Source organism: Cataglyphis hispanica, chromosome 7 (genome assembly GCF_021464435.1).
Source record: "Cataglyphis hispanica isolate Lineage 1 chromosome 7, ULB_Chis1_1.0, whole genome shotgun sequence".
Lineage (NCBI taxonomy): Eukaryota > Metazoa > Arthropoda > Insecta > Hymenoptera > Formicidae > Cataglyphis > Cataglyphis hispanica.
The window spans coordinates 7716998-7743657 of record NC_065960.1 but is presented as its reverse complement, the minus strand read 5'-3'; the positions used below and the strand labels follow the sequence as shown (position 1 = coordinate 7743657).

The 26660-nt window shown below is 38.5% G+C and overlaps 1 protein-coding gene across 1 annotated transcript; it reads left to right on the top strand.

Annotated features, from left to right (window-relative positions):
- Positions 1 to 2522: 2522 nt before the first annotated feature.
- Positions 2523 to 26660, top strand: LOC126851014 (signal-induced proliferation-associated 1-like protein 1). Its single transcript, XM_050594532.1, is given in 15 exon segments — positions 2523 to 2728; positions 17714 to 17891; positions 18144 to 18623; positions 18724 to 18972; positions 19210 to 19381; positions 19383 to 19603; positions 20780 to 20991; positions 21349 to 21590; positions 21662 to 21768; positions 22018 to 22252; positions 22536 to 22910; positions 23152 to 23418; positions 23611 to 25116; positions 25245 to 25445; positions 25531 to 26660. Coding segments are annotated over 15 exon segments (4866 nt in total). The 5' UTR covers positions 2523 to 2560; the 3' UTR covers positions 25784 to 26660.

Here is a 26660-nt window from a genome sequence, read left to right as displayed (position 1 = left end):
TGTCTCGAGGAAAGATAAATTTAAAGAAAATGATTATTTGAAAGTGAATATAAATATAATGTCATTCTTGGGATTAGGACGCTATTCTCGATACACTTTAGCGGAGCGAAATAGGGATTCTTCCAAGGAATCCTCTCGCGAGACATAATGAACGGCGTGGTTGCTTACCTTGAGCCGTGATGCAAATCATCCAGTTACTGATTATTATTATCCCTTCAAGAATCGCCTGTGCTAATGCGCTCCGCGATTAGGTGTTTCACCGCCGGATCGTCGTCGGAGATTCACTCGCGTTGTAATGGCCGATTCCGCAAATGGATTACCGCGTACAGGTTGCACTAGAATAAGAACGTTAACGTTCTCGCGACGGTGCGTTTTGCACGACGCGTCTGTCGCGATGACTTGTAAAAGGGACAAACGATTATGGGGGGTATAATAATTGGAAATAACGGGGCGCTGTTTTGCTGTGAAACGACACTTGTTACGGAACAAGATCCGAAAATCTGTGCGACGCGCTACTTGAAGGAAGAAAGGGAGGAAGAGATCTTCTTAGCCGCGCCCTTTTTGTACTTTCTTCGGAATGCAATGTTTTGTCTGCCTTCTTTACGTCTGAGTATATATACGCATTCCTGAGCGTAGAAAGTGTAACATAGCGCGCCTAAGCAGAACATACAATGCTGAGTCTCTTTCTCTCTCTTTTTTGCGTGCGAGAGTTTCTTTTATCACGCATATCGGAAATGCATTCCAACGCAGTGCCGCGAATACGTCTGTAGTAATATTTCTCACAAGTTCTTTAGGGGAAAATTTATTATTTACGTCGCATGTGTTACGAGCCTTTGAGTTCGCGTTTATGTTTCTTCACGATCGTGAAAATAGAGACAACTTTTAAGATTTCGCATATTGTTAGAAAAATATTGGACTTTAAAATAAATTTTTCATTATTAATTCCATGATTTATGAAGCAATTCTTCATTTTCTGTTCAAATTCGTAATATTTAACTTTTATAATTTTACAATGATTTTATATTTTGAAATAACGCATAGAATATATTTGCAAAAAGAAGTATTGCTTATGTGATACATTTTATACACATAAATTTTATTTTACCAAACTTGTTATATATAATTTTATTCGCGAATAATTATATCTTAAGCCACAAATTTATAACCAGAATTGTGTGCGTAAACATGTGTTTATGCGCAATAAAATCTTTTTCTATCAACAATTATTCTTAATGAAGGCTCGTTTTATTCATCAAGGGATACAATGTACGTTGATGTATCAGACATTAATTGCACGCAAGATAACGATTAATCAAAGCTACCCCACTGGAATAACTAATAATTATCCAAGGGAGCAAGCTTTCGTAAAAGGAAATGCGTCTTGAACGTGATTTTGTACGTTCATTGAAAAAGTAGATGAGAACGATGCAATGAGCTGGATCAAGTTTACACACACACACACACATACACACACATATAGTCAGCTGAGTTGTGATTACGTCTCCTGCTGGCGTCGCTAATCGTTCGCTTTTTGCTCCGTTGTATCGAAACGGTTGCGTCTATAAACTACTGCAGTTTTGCAGATGTGTCACGTCCCGACAGCACTTACTTTGTTCTTTCGTTGTGGCTGAGAGCGTAAATGGGACCCTTTCAGAGGCGAAAGCGAGGGAGTATGTAATTCGATCCGCAAACAAGATCGCGCTGCAGCCACAGCCGCAGCCGCGATAAGTAATTAGCTATAAACTCGTCGAAGCTTATGGACTGATGAAAGATATTTGATCGCGCAAAACTATTTTGTTTTCATTAACTCGATATACTGTATACGTGCGTGTGCCTTTTTTTTCTTTTCCTTTGCATCTCAATCAAATATATTTCATACGAGTCGCCATAATATACATTCGCGATAATTTTTATTGATTACAAAATTATTCCTTCTCGGACAAATTTGCAACTTGATTAAAAAATTGATCGAGTACGTTGTTTTCCGATGAATATCGTTGTAGAGAGAGAAACCGATTAATAACGATGATCGTTACAGAATATTTGTCCATGTATTTAAACGCATAGACATTTACATTTGCATTGACAGAAATCATTTTTAATTTTAATTTTTAATTTTATTTTTTTTTTATTTTACTTTTAAAATATTATTTTGTTTAAAAAAATGTATGCAATTATATGCCACAGTATGTCATTGATATTCCTCGCGAAATGTCAATATTGAATGACGTAATACGTAATTGCAGGGGGTAATCCCGATGAAAAGCTCGAGTTATCGGTTCGATTATCGAATCGAGATTAGCGTTACGATGACGAGGAGGTAGAGGAGAGTTTCAGGTATGTCCCCCGTTACGCAGGGCTAGGCTCTCATCTCCCCATCTCCCCCTCTCCCCTTCCCTCTGCGAGAGGAGCTGGAACACGTCGTTGCATGTACTCTCTCGTGCTCTGCACGAACGGACTCGCGATTCTGCTATTGTTATCATGCTGGATTCCCGCTCAGTTCGGTCATGACCACCGGGCGAGCAACTGCTTAGATTAATCGGTCGCGCATCATCACGCGATGTCAAAAAAGATAATCCGTGGCATTATAGACGCGATGACGTGCTTGACGCCGTCGCCGAAGAAGCGGAAGAGAGAAGAGAATGATAGCGGGGACGAGAAAATGAATATGCCGCGAAATGACATGTTGATTGCAGACGCTGAGGAGAAACTTGATTCCGCGGAAAAGGTACGGTTTAGATATGCTTGAGTCTTTTCTCAACACCGTATATATTTTTTATTTTTTACATTAAAAAAAAGATTTAATTATATTTCCTCCTTTAATACTACTCCTATTATTATTATGATTATTTTTTAATGGATAAATATTGAAAAAAAAAACTCTCTTATCAGATTATTTGACATTTATTTAAAAAAAAAAATCGACTCCAAAAATTCATTAGAGATTAATTTTGTCATTAAAATGAAACGTTGCAATTTTTTAAGTACGTTGAATACCTGTTGACAAGACCACCCTGAGAATGATCGCGGGAGATCATATAACGATAGCCTATCAGGTACGATACACTATGCACTCGAGGGTTAAGGTCTGTCGTGCGACGCGACGCGATGCACGAGCCTCGTGGATGACTCACTGCCAGCGGAGAGAAAGAGAGATTCCACACACACACACACACACGCGCGTACCCACACTTTCTCATTTCTCTCTCGACGATCCGGAACCGAGACGACGCCGCCGACGGTTCTCGCATTCCTGCCCGATTGTCCTGAATCGAATGGATACATTCCTGAAACTTTACCGAACCGTGCTCGGAATGCGGCAACTATCGCGTACAAAATATGCGCAGCTGTCCGACATTCGACTTGCAAATGAAATTTTCATAACAGCGCGAGTTTTTTTAAATTTTTTTTTTTTGCAGTTACTCATCCGTAATGCAAATTGCGCAATCGAATGACTAACGCGCGCGATTGCCATTGATAATCCTGTACGTCCTGCTGGCAAACTTCGCTGATCGCGATTACAGCAACCGCAATCTTTGATGTATGCGTTTTTCGCGCGTGCATTTATTAAAAGAAAAAAAAAAAAAGAAAAAAGGTTAGCCATTACGATATTGTGCGAACATTTCGCGCGAACGATTAATGTTCTAGAATTTGAGGATGGAATTAACGTTAAAAATAAGGATTATAAAATTTTGCTAATCAGAAATTGATCTTAATTTCGAGACATCTGTAGCAAACTTTAATGCACCGCGTATACCGTAATATCTCGTCCGGTCCGTAGCGGTTTCCAAGAGATATCCTATTACGGGACCGTGAAATATTCGTCGTGTGTCGGCAATAAAGTATCGCGATATATCAAGCGGAGATAATAAACGGCTTCCAAATGTCGGAGTCAGCTACTGCTGGTGGTACGGTTTAATTCAATTCTAAATGCACCATTTCGCAAATGTGATCGCGACAAGAATTTTAATATCTCTCTTCGTTATAAAAAATTTGTAATTATAAATCAGTATTCATATATAAAAGCACTCTTGTGCAAAAATGATTAGAGCTTTATGTACTTAAAAAGTCATCGTAAGCTCGTAAAGTATATACTGATATTTGATTATATATATATATATATTTTTAATTGATTGATATATCAATCAATTGATAATTATTAATTTTATTATTGGAAAGAAATTATATTCAATTCATTCATTATTTTATTTAATCTAAATTCGAGATAATGATCAGAGCGCTCTATTTAAAAAAGTCATCGTAAAATATATCAATCATTAATAATTATCAATTTTATCATTGGAAAGAAATAATATTTAATTAATTCATTATTTAATCTGAATTTAGATTAGATGTATTGATTATTAGATTAAATATATATATTTTCTCTCAAATTGTTTATTTCTTTTTTAAACTTTTCGTTATTAAACTATATACAGTTAAGCGTTTTATCCCATCAGGGACGTTCTCGGGGAACAATCGACGCGTAAGAAACGCTCGTCGACAGAATCTCCGGACCTCCGTCGCGAACATTAACAAGAAAATTTCGCATGTGTTTGCGAGCCGAACAGAAAAAGGGTTGAGAGGCCGATGCCTCCGCATGATGTAACCGCGTAGTAGCAGTGCGGAGTGACTGCCCTTGGTGCTTCTTCCTCTTTTTTTTTTTTTCACAAAGGATGATGATCTCGATTACATTTAGTCCCGTGAACCTCCTTTCCCTCCGCTCCCTTTGCTACCCCTCCGTCTTTAGCTTCCTTATTCTCTTATTGCTCGTCGTCGTTGAAACGGAGTCTGTGATTGATGGTGTTGCGCTTGTATATGTACAGTCGCTCGATACGTCGATATACCGTTAACTTATCGTCTGCATTGTGTCGAGTTAAAACGGTGCGAAGGCTTCGTGATCTGTTGCTCCAACAACGGTGCGAGTAGTTGCGCCGAGTTGTTTCTTTCTAAGATAGTGGTTCTCAAGCTTTTTCTCGCTCTGAGCGCAATAATATTTACTGCTAACGCAATCCTTCTTCGTAAGAGCTTGCGATACATATTGCTTTAAATTAGATAACAAATATATAATATTCATATTTATTAAGCGAGAGAGAGAGAGAAAGAGAGAATACATATTTATATATTTTAAAACAGTTTCTAGAAACGATGGGATTCAAGTTGACTGAGATATACAGGATATGATTTTTTCTTCTTAGATTTATTTTCTAGAAAGAGATAGAGAATTAAAAATTAAAAATAGACAAAGATAGTTATTTTAAGATCATACTTCTTCTCAATCGTTCGTTAAGAATAAAATATTGTTAGTAATATAATAAACCAATTTTATCGTTTCTTAACGAGAGTTTTGTTTAGACAACATACACGTTTCAGACTACCAACATTTAAAAAAAGAAAAAAGAAAAAGAGAGAGAGAGAGAGAGAGAGAGAAGACTCGCGAGATTCTTCGGGAAACCATAAAACGCCTTGGCATGACCGAGTGTTTTTTGTGTGCCGATGTAGGATCCGTCACATTGACTGCTGGAGAGGAAGAAAAAAAAGGAAGCGGCGGCTTAGCTTCGCCCATTATGGGATGTAATGCTGCCTACGACCAATAAGATGAGCGTCGCGGTGGGAAGCGACCGGTCGCGCGTCGAGTTCGTCGATCCCTTTTTCCTTCGTGTTTAACTCGGGACGATTAGAGACGCTTCGCGGAAGCCAAGTGGATGCGAGGATACATGGCTAGCGCGCTACATCTGTCCCTCTATATTAATTGACGTCTCTAATCCGCCGTGGATCTCGTTAACTCGCGAACGAGCGCGCTTAATAATGTTTACCCCTTTTATCCTGAGCAAACACCATACACTAATAATACCATCCCGGCGCCTACGGACACACTTTGATTTTACGTTATCAAGTATTCGTGCTTGGCACAATGCACGGGGACGATTAGCATCATATGTGTGTGATAACGCTTTGAGAACATTAGACGCAAACTAATTACTCGGCTAATTAGGCGCTTTGCACGTGATTAACGTCGATTAATTCGTAATTATGGATAGCCGGGGAATGCGTTGCGGGTGTAATCAAAACTCAATTTATATCCGCACAATCACGCGTATATATTATTAGATAAGTACGATATTACTCCGTAATGCTTTCGATGAAACAATCTCGAGCCGTAAATAAGTAATACGGCAACAAATCGCTATTTCGTCAGATAATATCATATAGACCGCGCACTCACGGACAATCGCATCCCGCTGCGAGATATTAAGTTCGCTTCTTAGCGAAGGGGGAGGTTTACGTGTGAGACGGCGCGCCTGCAATTAATTGTCTCTCCCCGCGTGTCGGGATGATGTACCGGGCTTATCGTCGAGCGAACGCTACTTCGAAATGCACTCTCCAGCATTCGTCATTACGGGCACTCTGCCCGCGCGCATTCTCTCTCTCTCTCTCTCTCTTTGTTGCCTTTATCGCCTACAATAATCATTATCCATTGCAGTCCCATACCTTCTTTTTTCATGAAGAAGCGCATTTGATTTGCCACTGATTTTACTGCGCACCATTGCGCTCCGCGCACGATTTAATATACATCGTGCACGCCTGTGCGCAATCAGAGGAATATTAGAGACATTTATCATTTTATATAAATATGTATAGTGGGTACCCCTCGAATTTTTTCTCCGTAGGAATATTCAGTCACGCCGATTGCTTGCCTAGCATCCATAGAAATTTTGAACGCGCCTTCGGTTCTTACAAGTGTATACGTATATAATAATATATAGAGCAGGATGTCTATGGAAAAACATGGAAAATGTGGCATTCTCAGGGCTTCCTTTCGTGGAGAAATGAGGGAATTCTTATGGAATTTTATTGAGACTCGGGGAATTTTTTTTAAAGTCCTTTCTTTGATAGTTTTATTCCTTACTCTTTAGTTTTCTTCTTATATTGTAAGCAATCGGCAAGTCAAGTGAATTATGCGTTTAAAATATATTATAAATATATGTCTATCTCTTTTTATATTATATGTATTCAATTACAACAAAATATTGAATATATAGTACATATTTTTTATTGCAATTTTTAGTCATTAGAATATTAAGATTATAAAATGCGTATCATTAAAAAACTTATTTTAAAAAATTGCACCAACAAATTTTTAAAATATTCTTTTGCCTGTAATTTTGTAGAAAAATCTAGAAGATAAGAGAATTTTTTACAGGAATGAGTAGGACACTTTGTAGAAACTCTGAAGAAGAAATTCTTTTCTCTCTCTCTCTCTCCCTCTCTAAAATATTTTATAGAAATAAGAAAGAGAGAATCTAACAATAAGTATCTGTATAAAGAATTTTCTCAAAATTTTCAAAATCATTCTTGCATGTAGGCTGCAGAAAGACGAGGGAGAACACGCAAAATCATCAATATCGCGTCCGTTTTATTGTTGCGTCGCGAATTTGCATCTTCGTCAACAAAGATAGTCTCGATCTCACTCTCTCTCTCTTTCTCTCAGATGGCGATGTCCTGATGGGACGAACGCGTCGGCGTCCTTGAATTCACATGTATTAACATTTACGTATGTATATGTCAAATCGACTTCTGGAACCAGTCGCTTGCGCACCATTTGATTTCCGATTATTTACATATTTTTTCTAAATTGAGTAATGCAATATATTATCGAATTTCTTTCGTTACAGAATGTTGAATTAAAACGTCAAGTACATTAATTTAATAACGAATATTTAATTCGCGAAAAATTAATAGCCGTCTATTCACAAGCGTAATGCATCTACTTTAAGGCAAAAGAGAGCGGTGGAAAAATTAAATTACCATTTATAGCGTTTAAGAAAAACCTTGGATCGTACATCCGTCTAAAAGAGGAAATCTCTGTCGGCGTCCATGCGCACGGGATACGCACGTTCTGCTTCTTCTACCCTCGTCCATTATAACGCGCGAGCTGAGCTTATTTACACCGCAACGTAACTCCGTAACTTTGCATGTTTCACGGCGTACACACAATAGGAGAATTATAATTTTTAATTTTTGGATAAATTTGAATCGCATTATGCCAATTAATCCGCGACCGGACGCTCCGCTTCGATGCAGCCGCGTCGGGAAAATTGCTCTGCAAACATACGAGTTATTATGTTACAGCTATGGGGGCGGAGGGGAGGGGGAGATAAGTCGGAGAAGTGAAATACGATTTTGTAATCAGCTGTTCGCTCGCGCAACATAGCTCTCTCAACATGTGTTATAACAACTTAATAACTCTGCTATTTGTTATCTCTCATATTTTATGCACGAGTTAGAATTTTCATAAATAATAATAACGAATTTCTAAACAGCATTATCATATAATTATATCATATAATTTACTACTCAGCTATAATTAAATACCTCACTTCTTCTTATGCATTTAAATTTCTACCATGCTTAATATATAATTTTTCGAGAATCTGAAAAAAATGGAATTATATCTTTATAATAATAATTATAATTTCGAAATAACATATTTACAGCAAGCTTACATATATCTCAATTGATAAGAAATTGCGATATGTTGTATCACAGCGTATCTTGTAATTAAATAATTAGCTTTAATTAATCAAAACATTCCTTATCTGAGATATTGTTGACTTCTTAGTCATTAATTCGGATTTCCGAAGGAAGTTTGATAACCTTCGATAAGATCGGGGACCCGGAAAACTGTAGTTGCATTATATAACGGCTTTAACTCGAGATTGATAAGCCTGTGTCCAATTGTAGCTGCTGTGTCACGATTAAAAAAGCTGCCCGATTATTTATTGCCGCTTACGTCTCCGCGTCAGGTACTTACGGCGCGCAATCTTTCCGCGATAATCTCTCGACAGGAAGTTCAGCGAACGGCTGTGCATTTATTCTCTTCAGGAAACAATTAACGTCCATTCTCGTTCTCATCCGCGTTAATCCGGTCGCGAGTTCCTAGTCGCGATAACAGAATACTCTTCTTGTTATCTCGTTCTCGCTTTCTTCGGCGAGATTTTCACGCACGAGGGGACACTCGCGAGAAACACGGGTCGATCCGTATTTTCGCCGCCGCTGCGTACGAAGGGAGAGGAAAAACGATACTTTTCCGAGTATATCGGGAATATTAATGATTATTACGTCTCGGGGAGAAAGCCAACGCGCGCGCGTCGCTCATCGAGCTGGCAAAAACCGGACGCGAAATTAATGTTCGCCTCGCTAGAAATTTCTTTCTCGCCGGGGATGCGCGGACGCGCTGGCATCGTGTTTGACTTTTTTTTTTGTAATTTGTATCAAGTTTTGGTCATCACGCCGGACATATGCCACTTGGAGTAATCGCCTCGTGAAATTGCTATACAGGATGATTAAAGCGTTACCGTCCATCGATCTGACCCTTTTCAATATGCATAGATAAAAATGTATGCATGGGAGAACAGCGCGCGTAAAAAAGTTACTATGTAGGATGGATCTTATTTCGAAAAGACGAAGAGTTCTCAGACGATAATCTTTATTCTTCGTTCATTGCTCTTATTGCTGGGGCGTTTTTCCTTCGTGACGATCGATATTGTCGCCGAAGACAAATACATGTTTACGTTAAATAGAGAAAAATATAAAATCCAACAATTTTTTTACAGTTAATAATTCTTTTATTCATATAGATAAAAAATGGAGAACAATTTTTTTTAATCACAGTATATGTATATGTACACACTGAAAAAAACAGTTTTAATAAAACTTGCGGTTGCGTCGACTCGTTAAATGTGATGATGCTCCTCCTTCTATTCAAGCACGGAATAATTAAAGATATAATGACTTTCCCACTGCGGTATAAAGAGGCGCGAACGCAATCAGCGGACGGAAACCGACGGAAAAACATTTTCCGGCGGCAACGCCTATTATATACTCAGTATCCTGGTTTCGTGAAAGAAGTGAAGCAATATTCCATGCTCCGCATCTTTATGCGAATTGTGCGTTCACGCTCGAGATACTCGAAAGGAGGAGAGGGCGAGGCTCTAGGGGGAAATGCGAATAGTTTCTCCCATCGTGATGGAAATTCGCGTAATTAAGAAAAACTTTATTACTTATAGTGTTGTCATAAATAACGAAGGGAGCAAGATCCTATTAGAATTCTAAAAAAATCTCTGGGAAAGAAAGGCAGAACTTTATGAATTATAATTTAAATTTTATTGTCATTTTATTATTTTAGTAATTTTATTATTATTGAAATTTTTAAAATAATATATTAATACAAGATTAATCATAAGAATTAACACGAGCTTGAGAATATATTTTTAATGCTAGAAAACATATATCTCTGATCAGAAAAGATTCTTATCGCAAACAAATTGATATCAAAAGATATCATTTAATTATTCCATTTTAACTTTAAAAGCGTATACAGTATCTCTGGAAGGATTTGAGATTTAATATCATTGCAGAGCAGGAAGAACCCTGTTCGACTCATCATATATGGGCAGCGATAACTCTCATATAGTGGCTAATAAAAGTCGCGTGTTATCACACGTGTACTCGCGATAGTGGCCTCGTAAAAGAGCGGGCATATCTCTCTCTCTCCCTTATCGCGCATTTTTATCTCACGCACAATTGCGTGAAAATGGCACCGTATTGTTCACGATGTTCTTTCTTAATCTACTCTCTCTCTTTCTCGTATTGCATTAATATTACGAGATCCCGAGGCCAATGGCTAGAGGAATGAGCGCAAATTTTATGCCTCTTACTTTTGCAATTCTTTCTATGACACCTTCAAGAAAAATTCGAGCTGCTCATCGCGCGATTGCTGTTCTCGAAAACATAATTCATTCATTACGTAATCCCATAGCTCAGAGCAAATGCGATTGTTATTCAAATTCTAAATATTTTCTTTTAATAGAAGTTATTAAAAATAACAATTTGGTTTTTCAAATTAATATAAGTAAATCAATTTTTGTTAATTAGCATTGCAGTGTAATCATCTGTCAATGCGAGTTTATATGATTGATTCGATCGCGCTCTTAGCAAATCACCCAAAGAGAATCGATATCTTTTATAATCTGACATTTGTATTTAAGGATTACGAATGAAGAATATATTTCACGGTTGCGTTCTAAGAAGGACATCGCGGTACTGTAGATACGTAGATCGCATCGGGAATGCGCAGCATGCATTTACATAACTAGTTCGGATCTCATCGGCATTGCGTTTCACGCACATATACACACGTACGCGGTGCTTAAGAAATTGTGGGATAACTACGCGCTCGTATTATCGAGAAATAATGTGCGAAAGAACGTTGCTCGCGATTTCTTCATTGAGTATCGGTACTTGCATTTCCCATCGTAAGGAATCCGTGTCACGAATTAATTACTAATGACCTCGCTGTACATGCGAAGAAAGATACCTTGGATTGGAAGATTTATCTGAAAGATACACATTATGCAATATTCATAGATTCGCTTCTCTCCACGATCGTGCAATGTGACGCAAACTTTATAAAAATTATTTTAAAAAATTTTGTTTTACACTTTATAATTTTTTATGCTGATGTGTTAACCAAGTTAATGGAATCTTGTAACATTTAATAATATAGACCTCTTGTTGACTTGAAAACTTATTTTGAGAAAATCAAATTTTTATTATATATAAAATTAAATTAATTTTATTATATATTATTGTATATTATTGAATATATTACTTTTGAACAATTGCATCTTCAATTGAATTTTCCTCCTTCCATATAGCTCGTAGAGACCTTGACTTTTCAATTGTAGCGAAAATATGTGGAAAGCCGCAATTTCGAAAGTGACTCCCTTTTACTTCTCGGATGTAGTGAAATGACAGTGAATTCTCCATGAGTTACAATACACTTGGTTCTGCTCGGTGGAACATGGCGATGCTACGAGCGGACCATCCGTGAAACCTATCCAAGCGGACATCCGATCCGAGAGAGAGAGAAAAAGAAAAAGGGGAAAGAGCGAAAGAACGAGAGTATAGCAGAAGGATACCGGACGATGATCCACCTGCGCGTCTCGTATCTGCGATGACGCGAGAACACGCGGTCGCACGCACTTCACGACGTGTGCTCGAATCACTCTCGGCTTTGCGGTTGCACGCATCGCGAGCATTCCCACAGCGTGGTACGCGCGGAAAAGTCGTCGCACAAGTGCGACTTGGTTGCGATTCCGCGACGAAGAAATTCGATACACCGGCACATCAGGATTTCTATCCGGCAATCGAGGCGTGAAAAATTTCGGAAAATAACATTGCAAGTAAAACGGATTGTTTTTGGTGACAATTATTACAAGATATTAAAAAATTCTTACATTAACTTATATATAAAATCAACTTTCTTAATTGCATAATTTAAATACACGTGAAGTTAAAGCTGAGAGAAGCACTTAATCACCGGATACATCTTATTGATTAATTTGACGATATGATATTATAGCGATAAAACGAAGATAGCATAAGCAAAGATAGAAATAAAAGAACTTTAATATTTTACAAAATATTCCACGTATATATCCACCGTTGTTACGGATTGTTGCGTAATATACTGCGGGATTAAGAGATGACTAGACGTTGAATATCGACATGACAAGCTCTATGTTATACCAGCATGCGAACACGCCTAATCAGACCTTACCTTTTCATCTCGTCACGCCTTTGTCCAGCAACAGCTGTTTCGTGCGCTTCTTTCGAGATTGCATTAATTTTTTTTTAATTAATCAAATTTTCCTGTCTTTAAACGGCTTTTTTGAAACTGGAATGCACTCGATATGCGAGCATGAATAATTTACAAGAAACTTAAGTAAGCGGGTCACGCATATCCCGCTGATCGCGAAAAGAGGGTCAACGTTAAAACGCGCAGATCATAAATAATCGCGATTATTACATTCCGCATGCCACATATATGTCTAAAATGACCGCGGATCTCTGGCTTCCTTTTACGTACCGTATCATTCGTCGTAGTGTAGTCAACCACAAACCAACGCCCGCGCTTGTCGGTATGACAACCGTCCGCGACCGGTTATCGCGGCATTCGTGAGCTTCTCGGTAGTTCGAAGGTGGTCTTCTTATCTCTCGGAGTGGCTGGAACGTGTAACATCAGCTGTCGTTCTCTCCTTCGTCGACTCGGCCATGACTTTGTCGGCGAATCGACCCGACAAAGTGCATGAAATGTACGCGGAATGCATATACGCGCAGGATTTTTAAAAGAGAAGAGGTATATTTTCGTTTATATATTATTATAATTGTAGGGTTATTCGACATCAGCCTCTCCAAGTAACAGTAGTCATTAAAATAATAAATCATAAATAATCGTCCATTCGATGTATATTAAACGTTTGACATTAAGCTGTCAAAAGTTTGACATTAAACTGTGTAGCTGCACTTGGGCGTAACGCATTTTCATTTTACGATAATCACCCACCTATCTCGTTCCCGTTGGACGAGCCGCATTGTTCGAATGTGAGAGAATCGTCGCATAAATCATCGCGATACAAGGCCGATCGCACGTGAACGAAGCACACGGAACAGCTGTTGCCGGACAAAGGCGCGACGAGACGAGACGCGTAAGCTCTGATTACGGTGTAACATGGATGGCTCGTCATGTCGATATTCAACAGTCATTGGTTAGATTTCTTCATCTCGTAATATATTACACAACGAACTATAAGACGCTGGATATACATGTGGAATTTTATAAAAACTTTATTAGATTATCAAAGATTTTTATTTCTTTGCTATATCTTTATTTTAATTCTCTCGTTCATATTTTGCCGTGTCAATTTAATTAATTATATGTAATTGGTTGATTAAATGTTTCTCGAATTTAATTTTAATAAAAATTCACAAATTATATAATTAAAAAAATTTTCTTTAATTTTTAAATAGCCATATTATATAATAATAATATTTGGCTGTACAATAATCGGTAGCTATACATAAATATAATACACATAAAAATTTATTTCAAAAATATTCATATATACAATTATGCGAGATATCTCTCTATAACATGACTATATTCTTAATACGGAATGATAATCTTAGATATTTAGATAAGCATCACGCGTCCTTTTATATTACGCATTACGTTCGATGTGTCATATGTCATATATATATATATATATATATATATATATATATATATATATATATATATATATGATCTTTGAACGATTGAGAGTGACTGCGATTATTATCATACAATACAATCGTCGGCTGTTTACGGCAAACATAACTATTTCCTTCCGGCGGAACGAAGCTTATGCGGACACGGTTGTCCTTGGTGAGTCGAGAGCTCGATGAGTCAACTCCGCTTGACCGTGGGATTGCTTCTTAAGTTTCTCCATTATCGCTTCACCGACTGAATTTCATCGTGCTCATTTTTTCGCGCTCTTCAGCCGCGTGTTTCTCTGTTCGTCATGTGTCATTTTGCCGGTCTCTCATTTTATTAAATAATCATTTTATTAAATAATCATAAAAAAAATAGAATAATACATTGTAAAAGCTTGGGACGCAAAAACGACGGCTGTGAATGGAATGCGAGAAGATGAAAAAATTTAATATTTAAAATATATTAAATTTTTTTATATATTATAAAATTAAAAAAAAATTAAAGTTATTATATTATGAAATATATCATTAAATACATTATATTAAATACATTATAAAAACATATTTAATATGTTTAATATATTTATTCGCAAAATTTTCTCTACATTATATAAATACAATATTTTATACTTTCTTGCCCTTTTCTACCGTGCAAAAATGCGCCGTGTAATTCTAGGACACTATGTTGTATTTTCCAGCGGAAAGCAAAAGATCTCCTTCTCCGTAAAAGTCTCTGAAAGAAACGATCGGAGCCGCGTTAAAGACGCAGTTCGCGCGTGAAATGAATGCGGCATAGAACGCGGTATGTTTTACGCACGCTACCTTGAAATAAAGACCCGCGCCTTATGCAGGTCGCGGCTACTTGTTTTCTCTGTGTATTGTACAAATTCTCACCCACGCGTTCCAAAGCATACGTGTGTCTAACTTATTACGAGGCAGAGGAGATGCGTCTGGTACTTTACGACTACCCGTACGGATTCTGTGAGTATCGTTATTGTCTCGCTTCGAAAAATAGAAACTATTTACAGCGTATTCACGATGAAGCGAGCGTTGTGCGTGTCTTTAATGTAACGCATTTTGAGGAAAAAATAAAAAAATAATTTTAGATTAACAATAATTCGTATAACTGATCGCAAAAAATACGTCACGCGTACAGTATCTATGAGATCACAAAGACACGAGGTAGATGAACAGCGCAAAATCAAGTTCAGCGTCCTTTTTACCAATATCTCGCAAAGTGTCGGCGTTTGAGATTTGACGTCGCGATAAACGGGACGAAGATTAATATTCGCGATGCGCGCGCGTGCATTCTCGGCTATGGACGGACGTTGCGCATCCGGTGTGCATGCGAAACGACGGCGCGAGAGGAGTGCGAGCGAACGCGCGGCAGAGAGATCGCGCGGAATGCGCGGAATGCAACGGGGGCCCCCTCGATGATCTCGAGCCGAATACCTTCGGGGTACGGAGCTCCCTGTTTTTCGCGACCCGCCGTCACTCGTCACTCCGTTCCGAGCCGAGGGCGAAGTTCGGCACGTCGATCGCCGAATAATCGCGGCGCGTTGTACGAGAAATCTGTGGTTATCTGATAGGAGGCGAAGCTGCTGGATAGCAATTGCATCCTCGAGTTGCATAATTTCTTGTCTACGTGATAACAAAAAAAAGAGAAACGGACATCTGCGATTTTTAAGAATGAGATAAAGTTAAAATTATTAATATTTCTTATATTATTATTAATGTAATATAAATTATTATATTATGATTTTTTATTAATATTAAATTAATATTTTTTTTTATAAAATGAAATTTATAATACATATAAGTGAAAAAATATATTTCTAGTAAAATGTGATATCTGTATAATAAATTGTTTTCTCTTCTTGAAATTAAAAGTTGCAATAAAAATGTGTACGAATATAGATATTATTAAAATTGTACTCCTTTAAATTAATAAACAAGATATACAAAATACGTATAAATTTATTATGTCACACGCACGATGTAAATAAAAACTAGGATAACTCGAAATAAATTTATATTCTCTTTGAATATAGAAGTGGACATCTGTCGGCACGACTGTCCGTACGTTTGCCCGGGGTTAAATAATGCGATACGAATCCTGGAACCGTTGATATCCGCTGCCGGACATACGCCTTGTTCCCGGATACGGTGCGTGTCGTTAGAATAATACGGTATCGGTCGACAAACACAAATGCCGATTTCCGCGCGCTCTTGGGTGACTGGGGCTGGGGGGTTAACAATGCGAATGACCATTCACCGGACACGGTTCGGGCGAGAACCGGTCAACGGTCTACGATCCGCTAATTCCGGATCGGGAGTCAGAGTCCCCCGCGTGCGGCAGGTGCATCCGACGATGCTCTCGCATTGCGTAGGTGCGTACGTACCGTATCGCCGGCGAGGCGCGCGTTGCGCATTTTGTATGAGGATGTGGAACGGGATCAATTAACGCTCCCTGCCGCGGAAGAGAACGAGAGAAAGAGAAAAAAATCCAGACGGCGCCAGTTCGAATGCCAGCCTTAATCGGATCTAGAAGAAAGATTGCGATCTTTCTTTTGAAAGTTCCATTGCAAGGCGTACAAATTTCCGCCAGTTTCTTTCGAATTGGAAATGCAATATTCAAATAATAAAAATATTTACAATGGATCAGTTTGGATTGTATAAATATATATACTAATATATATATATATATATATATATATATATATATATATATATATATAATTAATTTATATATAAAGTATTTAATTATACGCATAATCTTATAAAGAGATGAATATGAAAATTGAAATAAAATTAAAATACACTGTGAAAAAAAAAAAGAAGACACATCAATAAAATAATTAATTTTTCTTATCTCATATATTATTCTCATGAGAGAGAACATCGAAAATTACTTTTAAGATTAAAATATAAAAGAGATTAAATTATAGAAGAAAAACCGTCGTGTGTGTAGGGTAATTTTATTATGTTAATGATAGGACAGTGAAAATGCAATTTTGGTTTTTGAACCTAGAAATCTAGTAATATCGACAATGACAAGCAAGACCGATGTTCCTCCGCAATTTTTAATACATCCTATCTCTACTCTTTGCTTTTACCTCATCCCCCGCCTACGTCTTGCTATCGTAATTAAGGGCCAATTTAATTAAGAGGGAAGGATAAAAAAGAAGTCGACAACGGCACGACAGCCACTTCGCAGGATGAATGAACTCGTCGCGCGAATATGTAGAACCCTTGGGTATATTTTTGATCTGTGTGTGTGTGTGTGTGTGTATGTGTGTGGGTGTGGGTGTATGTGTCTGTGTCAAGCGTGAGATGCGCGTCTGCGAAAGGCTCAATGATTCTAATTAGTAGTCCTAGTTTGCGCTTGTTTAAAGACACTTAGTTTATTTCTACTTAACTTGCGTGACAACCAACCATCCAATTTCTTTTTTTAACTAGACGTGAATAACGCAAAAACGTATTTGGCAAAAATAAATGTATTACTTCATAATATTCCAGATGCTATACAAGCACCTGATGTCTATATTATTTTATTCTTACATGTTTCTTCGTATTTATATCTTTTTTTTTTCATATTTATATGTTAATATAGAATGAAGAGATGATCGCGAGTTTGCCAATCAACGGCAGCGGCAGCGGAGGGCCGGTAAGTCGCGTGGGTCGTGGATTGGCTCTTCACAGGTCCAACTCCAGTTTGGAGCTTCCGCACAGTCCGGATCCTGCTTCCCGGGTGCCAGAAACTCCTCTCAGGAGAGAGTATGGATCTCACGGTACGAGTCGAATTTTTCAGATATTTCACAAAACTTGAAAGACGGACAAAAATAAATTCGTAAAATGTCCATCGTTTATGGTTCATTCCAAGTTTATTTATTTATTTTTTATTTTTTTTTACTGAATTTTATAATTAAGAAAAAAAAATATTTACATATAATAATATATAATTTCGATCTCAATTTTTAAAGTTTGCTTTTTTTACTTTGATGTAACCATTGCATAAACATTTCGACTTTAATCTGTTATAGGGAGCATCGACGTAGTGGCGCAGTCCATTACAGCCGGCGAGAACTTCTTCGCTATACTGCAGGACTTTCGACCGTCAGAGCAGCGCGGCGTCGTCGCCAGCGATTATCTGCGCCGTGTTCATCAGCAGGACGGCGGCGGCCAGCCACTCGACGTCGACGAGATCTGTCCGACTGGCGCCGGTTCCAGTCCGAAGCTACGACTGAAGCTAAACAGACTGTGGGGCGGTAAACCACCGCGGACGATGGAGGAGACGTGCACCAGCCCGATGGTGTCGGCCGACGTAGAGGAGCGTCATCGGAGACGCGCGTTCGCTCACTACGACTGTCAATCGTTGACGGCGAATTTGGGCTACGCCGCGAAACTTCGGGGAATTCTTTTGGCCAGGAGAAGAAACACGGCGACCGGAGCATCCGCCGCTAGTGCTCTGAGAGCCTCCACGCCCGACGAGACTCCCGAGGAAGATGCCGGTGATGGAAAAGGTACGTTAAAAAAAAAAAAGATATGAAAAGACAGAAAGTTAAAGAATCGTGATTTGCTTTCTCTTTAGAGGATCTCACTTTTTACTGTTTGCGGTTTCAGGCAACGATCTGTTAGAGCCGTGTCCCTTCTTCCGCAACGAGATCGGCGGCGAGGGAGAACGCGAGGTTGGCCTTACTCGTTGCTCGAATGGCAACGGAATTCACAGACCGCCGCTGTCCTATGGTGTCTCCGTCTTGGAACCGCCGCCCGGAGAGACTCTATGGAAGCACACTTGTCCGTTACAGAAACGACCCATGCCTATCGAGAGCGTTGACGAGGGAGCTCATTATTACCGACGATATTTCCTTGGTAAATGAATCAAGATACACGCCAGCTTACGCAAATCTTTTGTCGCGTTAACTAAAGAATTTTTGCGAATTAATTATAAATCATATAACGCAATCTAATTTTTTTTATCTGAACAAGGAATTCATAGCGTAAAGGGATTAAATATAAAAATGCGCGAATATAAATGCAAAACATTTTGCAAAGATTTTAATAATTTGGTCGAGCACAATACAAAGAGAAAAAAATATCCTGCCGTAGGACGAGAGCATCAGAACTGGTTCGGTATGGAGGAACAATTGGGACCTGTGGCCATCAGCATTCGCAAAGACGTCAATCAGTATCGCGTGATCGTACGTACATCAGAGTTACTGACACTACGCGGCTCCGTGCCCGAGGAAGCTCTCGGCATCAGGCCACAAGGCCGGCCGCCTACGAGAGCTCTTGGAGTTGGTCGCGCCGGAAGTGCAGATGGGCTGCCTGAGGCTTGGCACGCCCGCCGCTGAGGAAGCGCTGGCCAGATTGGACGAGCAGGGATTATCCAGCAGGTACAAAGTCGGCGTCCTGTACTGCCGGTCCGGCCAAAGAACCGAGGAGGAGATGTATAACAATCAACACGCCGGTCCAGCCTTCCTAGAATTCTTGGACACTATCGGTACGTTATTCTTCATTGCAAGTTTTATATGATATTTAAAGTCAACGTAAAGTTCTCAAAAACTTCTAGTGAAAAATAGAACATTTGGTGACGGAAATTTAAAACATACACTTTCGGTAAACAAGAGAATATTGAAGATATTTTAAAGAAATATGAAAATTATAAGTAATAAATTATATTATTCTTCCGCTTTTTATTTTAACGAAAACTCATTGTCTTCACTTTTTGACAAGGCCATCTGTTTACTTTTACTAATTTGAATCATGTTGAAGAAACTACTATGCCTACTACTATGTATAATTCAGTGATATGTGATTCCCATTTATTATTTCTAATGTCTTTCTATCTTTCTATCTATTCTATCTATTAGGACATATTTCCTTGCAGCAAGAATATCTTCTAGATATACGCATTAACAAGCCAGTTAACAGAGTTTAGTGAGCCGGAAATCTCTCATCAAAAATCGATAAAATTATTCTCTCGTAAACATCGCAAATAAAAGCCAGAGAAGATTTATACATGATCTTATACGTGATTTTCATTGGTTTTTTCATGGATAATTTGAGACGCTTTATCGCTGATTAACCGATTCAATGTTTCGAAATGATTTTACCTAATGCACATCGTAAAGTTAATCATCCACGAATGCATGCACGTAATTTTGCGATCGTTATATCTGGATATCGCGAATCGTTGCCTTGGTTATCCCTATTAACGAATTACTGTTGCTTTCTAAAAGAGAAACGCGTGTTCTATTTTTTTTCCAAGCGTCACACACATCGTTGCTTTTTGCGTCGCTTCCGCGGGCGTCACATCGATGATTATCTCGATATTTAATTTGTGGAAACGCGACGCGTTTCTGAAACTAATCTTCAAAATAAAGGAAACAATTTAAAAATAAATTTATATAACATATTATTTTTTTCCTTTTTTTTTATAGTTTGCTGCATTTTATATTTTTCTTCGAAAAGATATGATCACACAATTTCCATGAAAAATATTCTTTTAATATAATAATTATCCATGACTAAACCGCGAAAAACAAAATTAATTATGTCGCTTGATGTGCGAATGTAAGTGCGCACACAGAGGAAGTCGAAGACACGTAACGACGACGGCCGACAATTCTTGGACCGCGCGCCGGGCAATTGAGATAATTGTAGGTTTTCATGACAGGCCAAAGAATAAGACTGCGAGGATTCGAGGGTTACAAGGCCGGACTGGATACCAGAACCGACTCGACGGGTACGCACGCAGTAGCGGCGACGCATCGTGGAGCGGAAGTCACCTTTCACGTGTCCACCATGCTACCCTTCACGCCTAATAACCGGCAACAGTTGCTGAGGAAGAGGCACATCGGAAATGACATAGTCACGATAGTTTTTCAGGTACAGTTCTACACTTAACACTGTAAATTATAAAGCCGCGCGATTACGCAATCGTGTAATAATGAACATATAAATATGACGCACAGCTCTCGGCGACGCACTAGATTTATTGTTGCAGCCTGTTTGCACACCAGCGAAATGCACATCGCAATTATGTTCGAGAATGAATCATTATTTAATTTTGAGATCAGATTCTGGATTGCATACTTACGTCAGAATTTGTGAAATGATTTATAGACATTGATGATACTTTCATTAAATAGACTTTCATTAAATAGAACGAGTATATTGATGTTGCCTGTTACTAAAAGCTTGTTAATAAAAGTTTAATCAAATATTTTGTAATTGCATTTATAGGAACCTGGTGCATTACCATTTAGTCCGCGAAGGATACGCTCCCAATTTCAACATGTATTTATCATTGTGCGAGCCATAAATCCTTGCACCGACAATACACAGTACAGCGTGGCAGTGTCCAGGAGCAAAGAAGTACCCATCTTCGGGCCACCTATTCCACAGGGTGCTACGTTCGCTAAAGGAAAGACTTTTGTGGATTTTATTCTGGCCAAGGTCATAAACGCCGAAAATGCAGCTCACAGGTAAAATGCCGTGTTCTTCGGTTTTTATATGTCGATAAAATTAATCGAGCTAAATTTATACCTTCCTTCAGGTCTGAAAAATTCGCCACGATGGCCACGAGAACGAGACAAGAATATCTGAAGGATCTGGCTACGAATTATACAACCACCACAGTTGTTGACACTGGCCAAAAATTCTGTATGTCGCAAATCCTTTTAGAATCTTCTCTATTTGTTTTTTATTACAGTAGTAGAATTTTGAAATTTATATATTTTTACTTATATATTTTATTTCTAAACATTTTTATATGCGATTTTCCAAATAATAAACTGATTATTTATAATTATTTGATTTGTTTAGTATATTAAATTATATAATTAGATAACAAATTATGTAAAATTGCAATGGCATTTCTGAAATATATGTTATTTCTTTTTTGCAAAACAGCGATGCTCTCCTTCAGCAGCAAAAAGAAAACCACGGTACGACCGAGACTTTCCTGCGACGCATCTCAGCGCGGCGCGATTTGCTGGCAGGTCATACTCGAAGATAGTAATCAGAACACAGATTGTTACTTAGGTATAAGCATAGACACCATCGTGCTGATTGAAGAGCATTCCAGGCAGATAGTATTTGTCGCTCCGTGCGTGAGCGTGCTCGGATGGCATGCTCAAACAAACAGGTAATCATTCTTGAGTTCTTTTAATTAAACCAAATTAAAATATTTTCATTCATGCACGCACGGACACACACATGTATTATTTTACAATTTTTTTAATGTCAATAGAAAATTAAGTTCTTCAATATTCAATCGCAATTAAATTCTGAAATCGATTGTTAAACGCGCAACCATCACTTATTGCTTTACTGCATTATTCAAGATCAATTTATCGTAAGAACCACTTGCGGACGATCGGAAATCAAACGACTGATTGCATTCGTAACATTTTTGCTCTGCGTCTCAGTTTAAGATTGTATCATCATCAAGGCGAATGCATCACCATACACGTACGCGGTGATTATGGCGAGAGGGACGAGTTAATGGAAATTGTGGCTCGGCTACGTGCCGTAACTCAAGGTGCACCGGCTTCGGAACTGTCGTTGAAGAGGAACAATCTTGGACAATTGGGCTTCCATGTTCAACCCGACGGTGTTGTGACGCAGGTCGAAAGTATGGGGCTGTCGTGGCAAGCGGGCCTGAGACAGGCCTCCAGGCTAGTCGAAATTTGCAAGGTGGCCGTATCGACCTTGAGTCACGATCAGATGGTCGATTTGTTAAAGACCAGCGCCCAGGTTACCGTCACCGTAATACCGCCAACTAATGATGGAAATCCGCGAAGGTATAGTTTCTTGAATATTATTTTCTGTTAATTAATTTTTAATTAATTTATAGATTCGGGATGAATTTGAAGTTCAATGAATCGGACGTAAATTTCTTTTACATCGCTTTTATAAAGTTAAATCGCGCACTATTTTTAGTTCAAATAATAAAATTACATTAAAATAAAAACGCGTTTTTTTTTCTTTAAAGGTTATCAAAGATATTAAATAATTTTTTTAATTCTTTTTTCTACACGATAGAGGCTGCACGTTGCAAAATTGCCATTATCTGTCGAATAATTATGAAGGAGATTATGAGAACGTGACAAGCGCAGATAATACGCCGAGTCAGCAAACGGCAATGTCGCATCAACGGCGATACGATCGATCGTTCAGCCCACCGCGATCGAGCAACAGCTCCGGGTACGGTACTGGATCAAGCTCTAGATCGTTCAACGATCCGCGGTTTCCGTTGGAGGGTACAATGACTAGCAGCAGTAGCGGACACAGTAGTACCGATGATCGTTGGTGAGTGAGATCAGAAAAATGAGATCACATTAACCCCTCGCCACTCATCATAACATTAACAAATCGTTCCTTTTCGAACTGTTGATCGTTGAACGTATAAAATTGTGTGTGACATCTTTTCATCAGACTCAATTAATATTAGATGCACGATTAGAAAACGAATCAGAAGAAATAAAGCATTTCTTATTCTAGGTATGAGCTTCTAGAACCTCAAGATCAAGATGGCAATCATCGCGCGGACGGCACACCACCTCCATTACCAGCGCGACAAAACTATCAAATTGTGACACCCAGCAAGTCTGGACAGAAAAAGGACAAGTCTCATTATGCCAGTGCCAAACAGCTCGCGGATAGCTCAAAACATCGCGAACATAATCATGAACACTATACGAAAGAGAGCAATTATGTATCGTCGAAAATGATACAAGATAATAATGCGCGTCATGAGAATTATCAGCGACAGCTAGACAATGCACATCGCGGTCAGGAACACGTGACGACGAATTACGTGAAATTGCAAAAAGAACGTTATGAGATCAAGCAAGAAAATTTATACGCTTCTCAGAGAGAGCTCCATAAAAACGATACGCAACATCATGGTGGCCATCAGAAGCTAAGTGTATCGAATTCATTGCCATTGGCGCATAATGCTGTTTATAGCCTACCAAAATCAGGCAGTAACAACAATCTCGGCAGGTATAATGAATACGAACAGTCTGGCAACAAGTACGATTACGAAACACCTACAAAAGTGGACAGAAGTTCCAAGTACGAAATACAAGAAGAGAAAATTGTTGAGCGACCAGCTGCCAAATACGAGCATGATATACGAGGATGTCATGAAAAGAGAATTGGCTATGAGTATTCGGAAAATATTTACGAGAAGAGGAACAGCAAGTACGATCTAGAGTTGGCTAAATACGAGATGGAATGTCAGCATGTTGGCAATGAAAGAAAACATAACAATGACGGAAATAATGAGCACAACCGAGAATCCACGAAATACGAGATGCCGCACGATTTCAAAGTAGGCGAGAAAGTCACCTGCCTGAAGACTAGCATATCGGAGCGACCAGTGCACAAGGTTAACGTTGATTACCGACAATCAAAGGATTTCCCGGCGAGTTTACCCCCGGAAGTTAGAATATCTGACGTCAATTGTCCGGAAGTAACTGCGCTACCTAGCGAGGATGAGCTGTCAAACGGCTCTGGCAGCGTATCGCCCAGACTGCGACGGGCCAACAAACATCGCGGCGGCAATCGCACCCCGTCCAGTGGCAGCTCCAGAAATCAAAGTCCTCGACCAAAGCCGGGCATGAGAAACTCGCACAGAAATTCCGCGAATTTGACATCCAGCACGCTACAGGAGGACCTCATGAGACTGATCAATCCCGATTATATCGCCGACGACAGCCAAATAGTTAACAATAATCTCGTAAACAGCGTTATGAATCCGAATCAAAATTCAAATAAAATAAACAATAATATGCTGGAGATTCAAAACAGATGCAGATCAAGAGAGAATTTGTGCGGCAATAGCGCGTCTACCTTGAGCGTATTGCCTGCGAATGGACAAGAAAATGGAAACAATGGATCGGAAGTGATCCTGACGATGGCCAGACCAGCCACAGTGATTTCCAACGCCAGCACTGCCTCAAGCCCAGCACCAAGCGAGAATAAATTGTCAAAAGAAGAAAGGTGTGAAAAATGACGGACTTAATACTCTTAATTAATAAAATTAATTTTACACACACACTAAAATAATAAATGTAAAATAGATAACGTATAATGATTAATCATCTTATAATGTAAAAATTTTTCTTTAGATTATCGCCACGTGTTACAAAACCGCTTCATCCAATCTCGAAACCCCATAGCAATCTGACACCGATTAAAGATACGAAAAATCACAACGACGCGAATGTGGATTGTTGGAAGAATCAACATGCGGATTCCAATAGATCGATGAAACAACATCCTCAAGAATGGTCCGATGATAGACTCATCGATGGATGCAATGCGAATACGTAAGTAATATAATACGTAAATAATATATGTGAGCATACGATGACACAATGTTGAACACGATTGATGACATCAACGTTTCCGCAGGAATTCCGTTTCGGATTTGCAATCTCATCTATCGACTCTCGAATTAAGAATGGTGAGAGAGACACGTTTGCGACTCTCATTGGAGGACGAGGTGCGTCGATTGCGCGATGAGAATCGACGTTTACAGGAGTCCGAAAATCTACGACTTTCCTTGGAAGATGAGAATCGTCGTCTGAAGGACGAGAATCACGCAGCTGCGCAGCAACTTCGGCGTTTCACAGAGTGGTTCTTTCAAACGATGGATCATCAATAATCAGTATAAGAATAAAATTAGGATGTTTTATTGTCCAATCAATGTTTCAAATGTTGAATCATCAGATAGCACGATAATCAATAAGCTATACTCCTTTTTTATTTCCACTATCATAAAAATTATTTACAGAGATCAAACTTTGCGTATATTCTCTTTAATATTCTTAAAACATGAACTAAACGAGTTATCTTTTCTCGATCGTTAGATCGATTGCATTTATTTCGTCTGCATTTTGTCGCGTTGCTCGGATCGGGGCATAATTTTTGTAAGTGCAGTATTAACTTGAACCTGGACATGTAGATGTTACAGATCGATCGGAGATAGCCGCAAGGGATTGCGGATGCATACAGTATAAACAAAAATATTTTATCATTCGCAACTTTTCTCCCTGGGCAGTCTTTGATATTTTGTATTATATAGATTCGTTAGATTTTATTTGATTGTAAAGTATATAAGTTACCATCGTACTATTTTCTTGACTCGAAAATTAGTGCGTTGCAATTAAACTATTATTTAGATCATATTTCCCAAAACTAATTACTGTGCATCTGGATTCATCTTTAAGAGGACAGTGCACTTTAAAATATATAAATGTTTGATTTTACGAAAACGACCAAATGACCAAATATTATTAGAAAAGCTAAGAGTTATTACTTTAATTCTGTAATTTATTATGCCTTTTATATCAGTCATCTAGAGTGTTAATGTAGAAATTTCGCACGTGCTAAAATGCGAAGGACGCAAGGCGCTCACTGCGTCTGCGTTATGAATTCTTTCTTTTTCATAAGTAACATAAAACATGATTTCGACATAATGTACAAAATGAACGTTTATTGAAAATCGTGAATCGATCAATAAAAAGAAATATATACTTCAA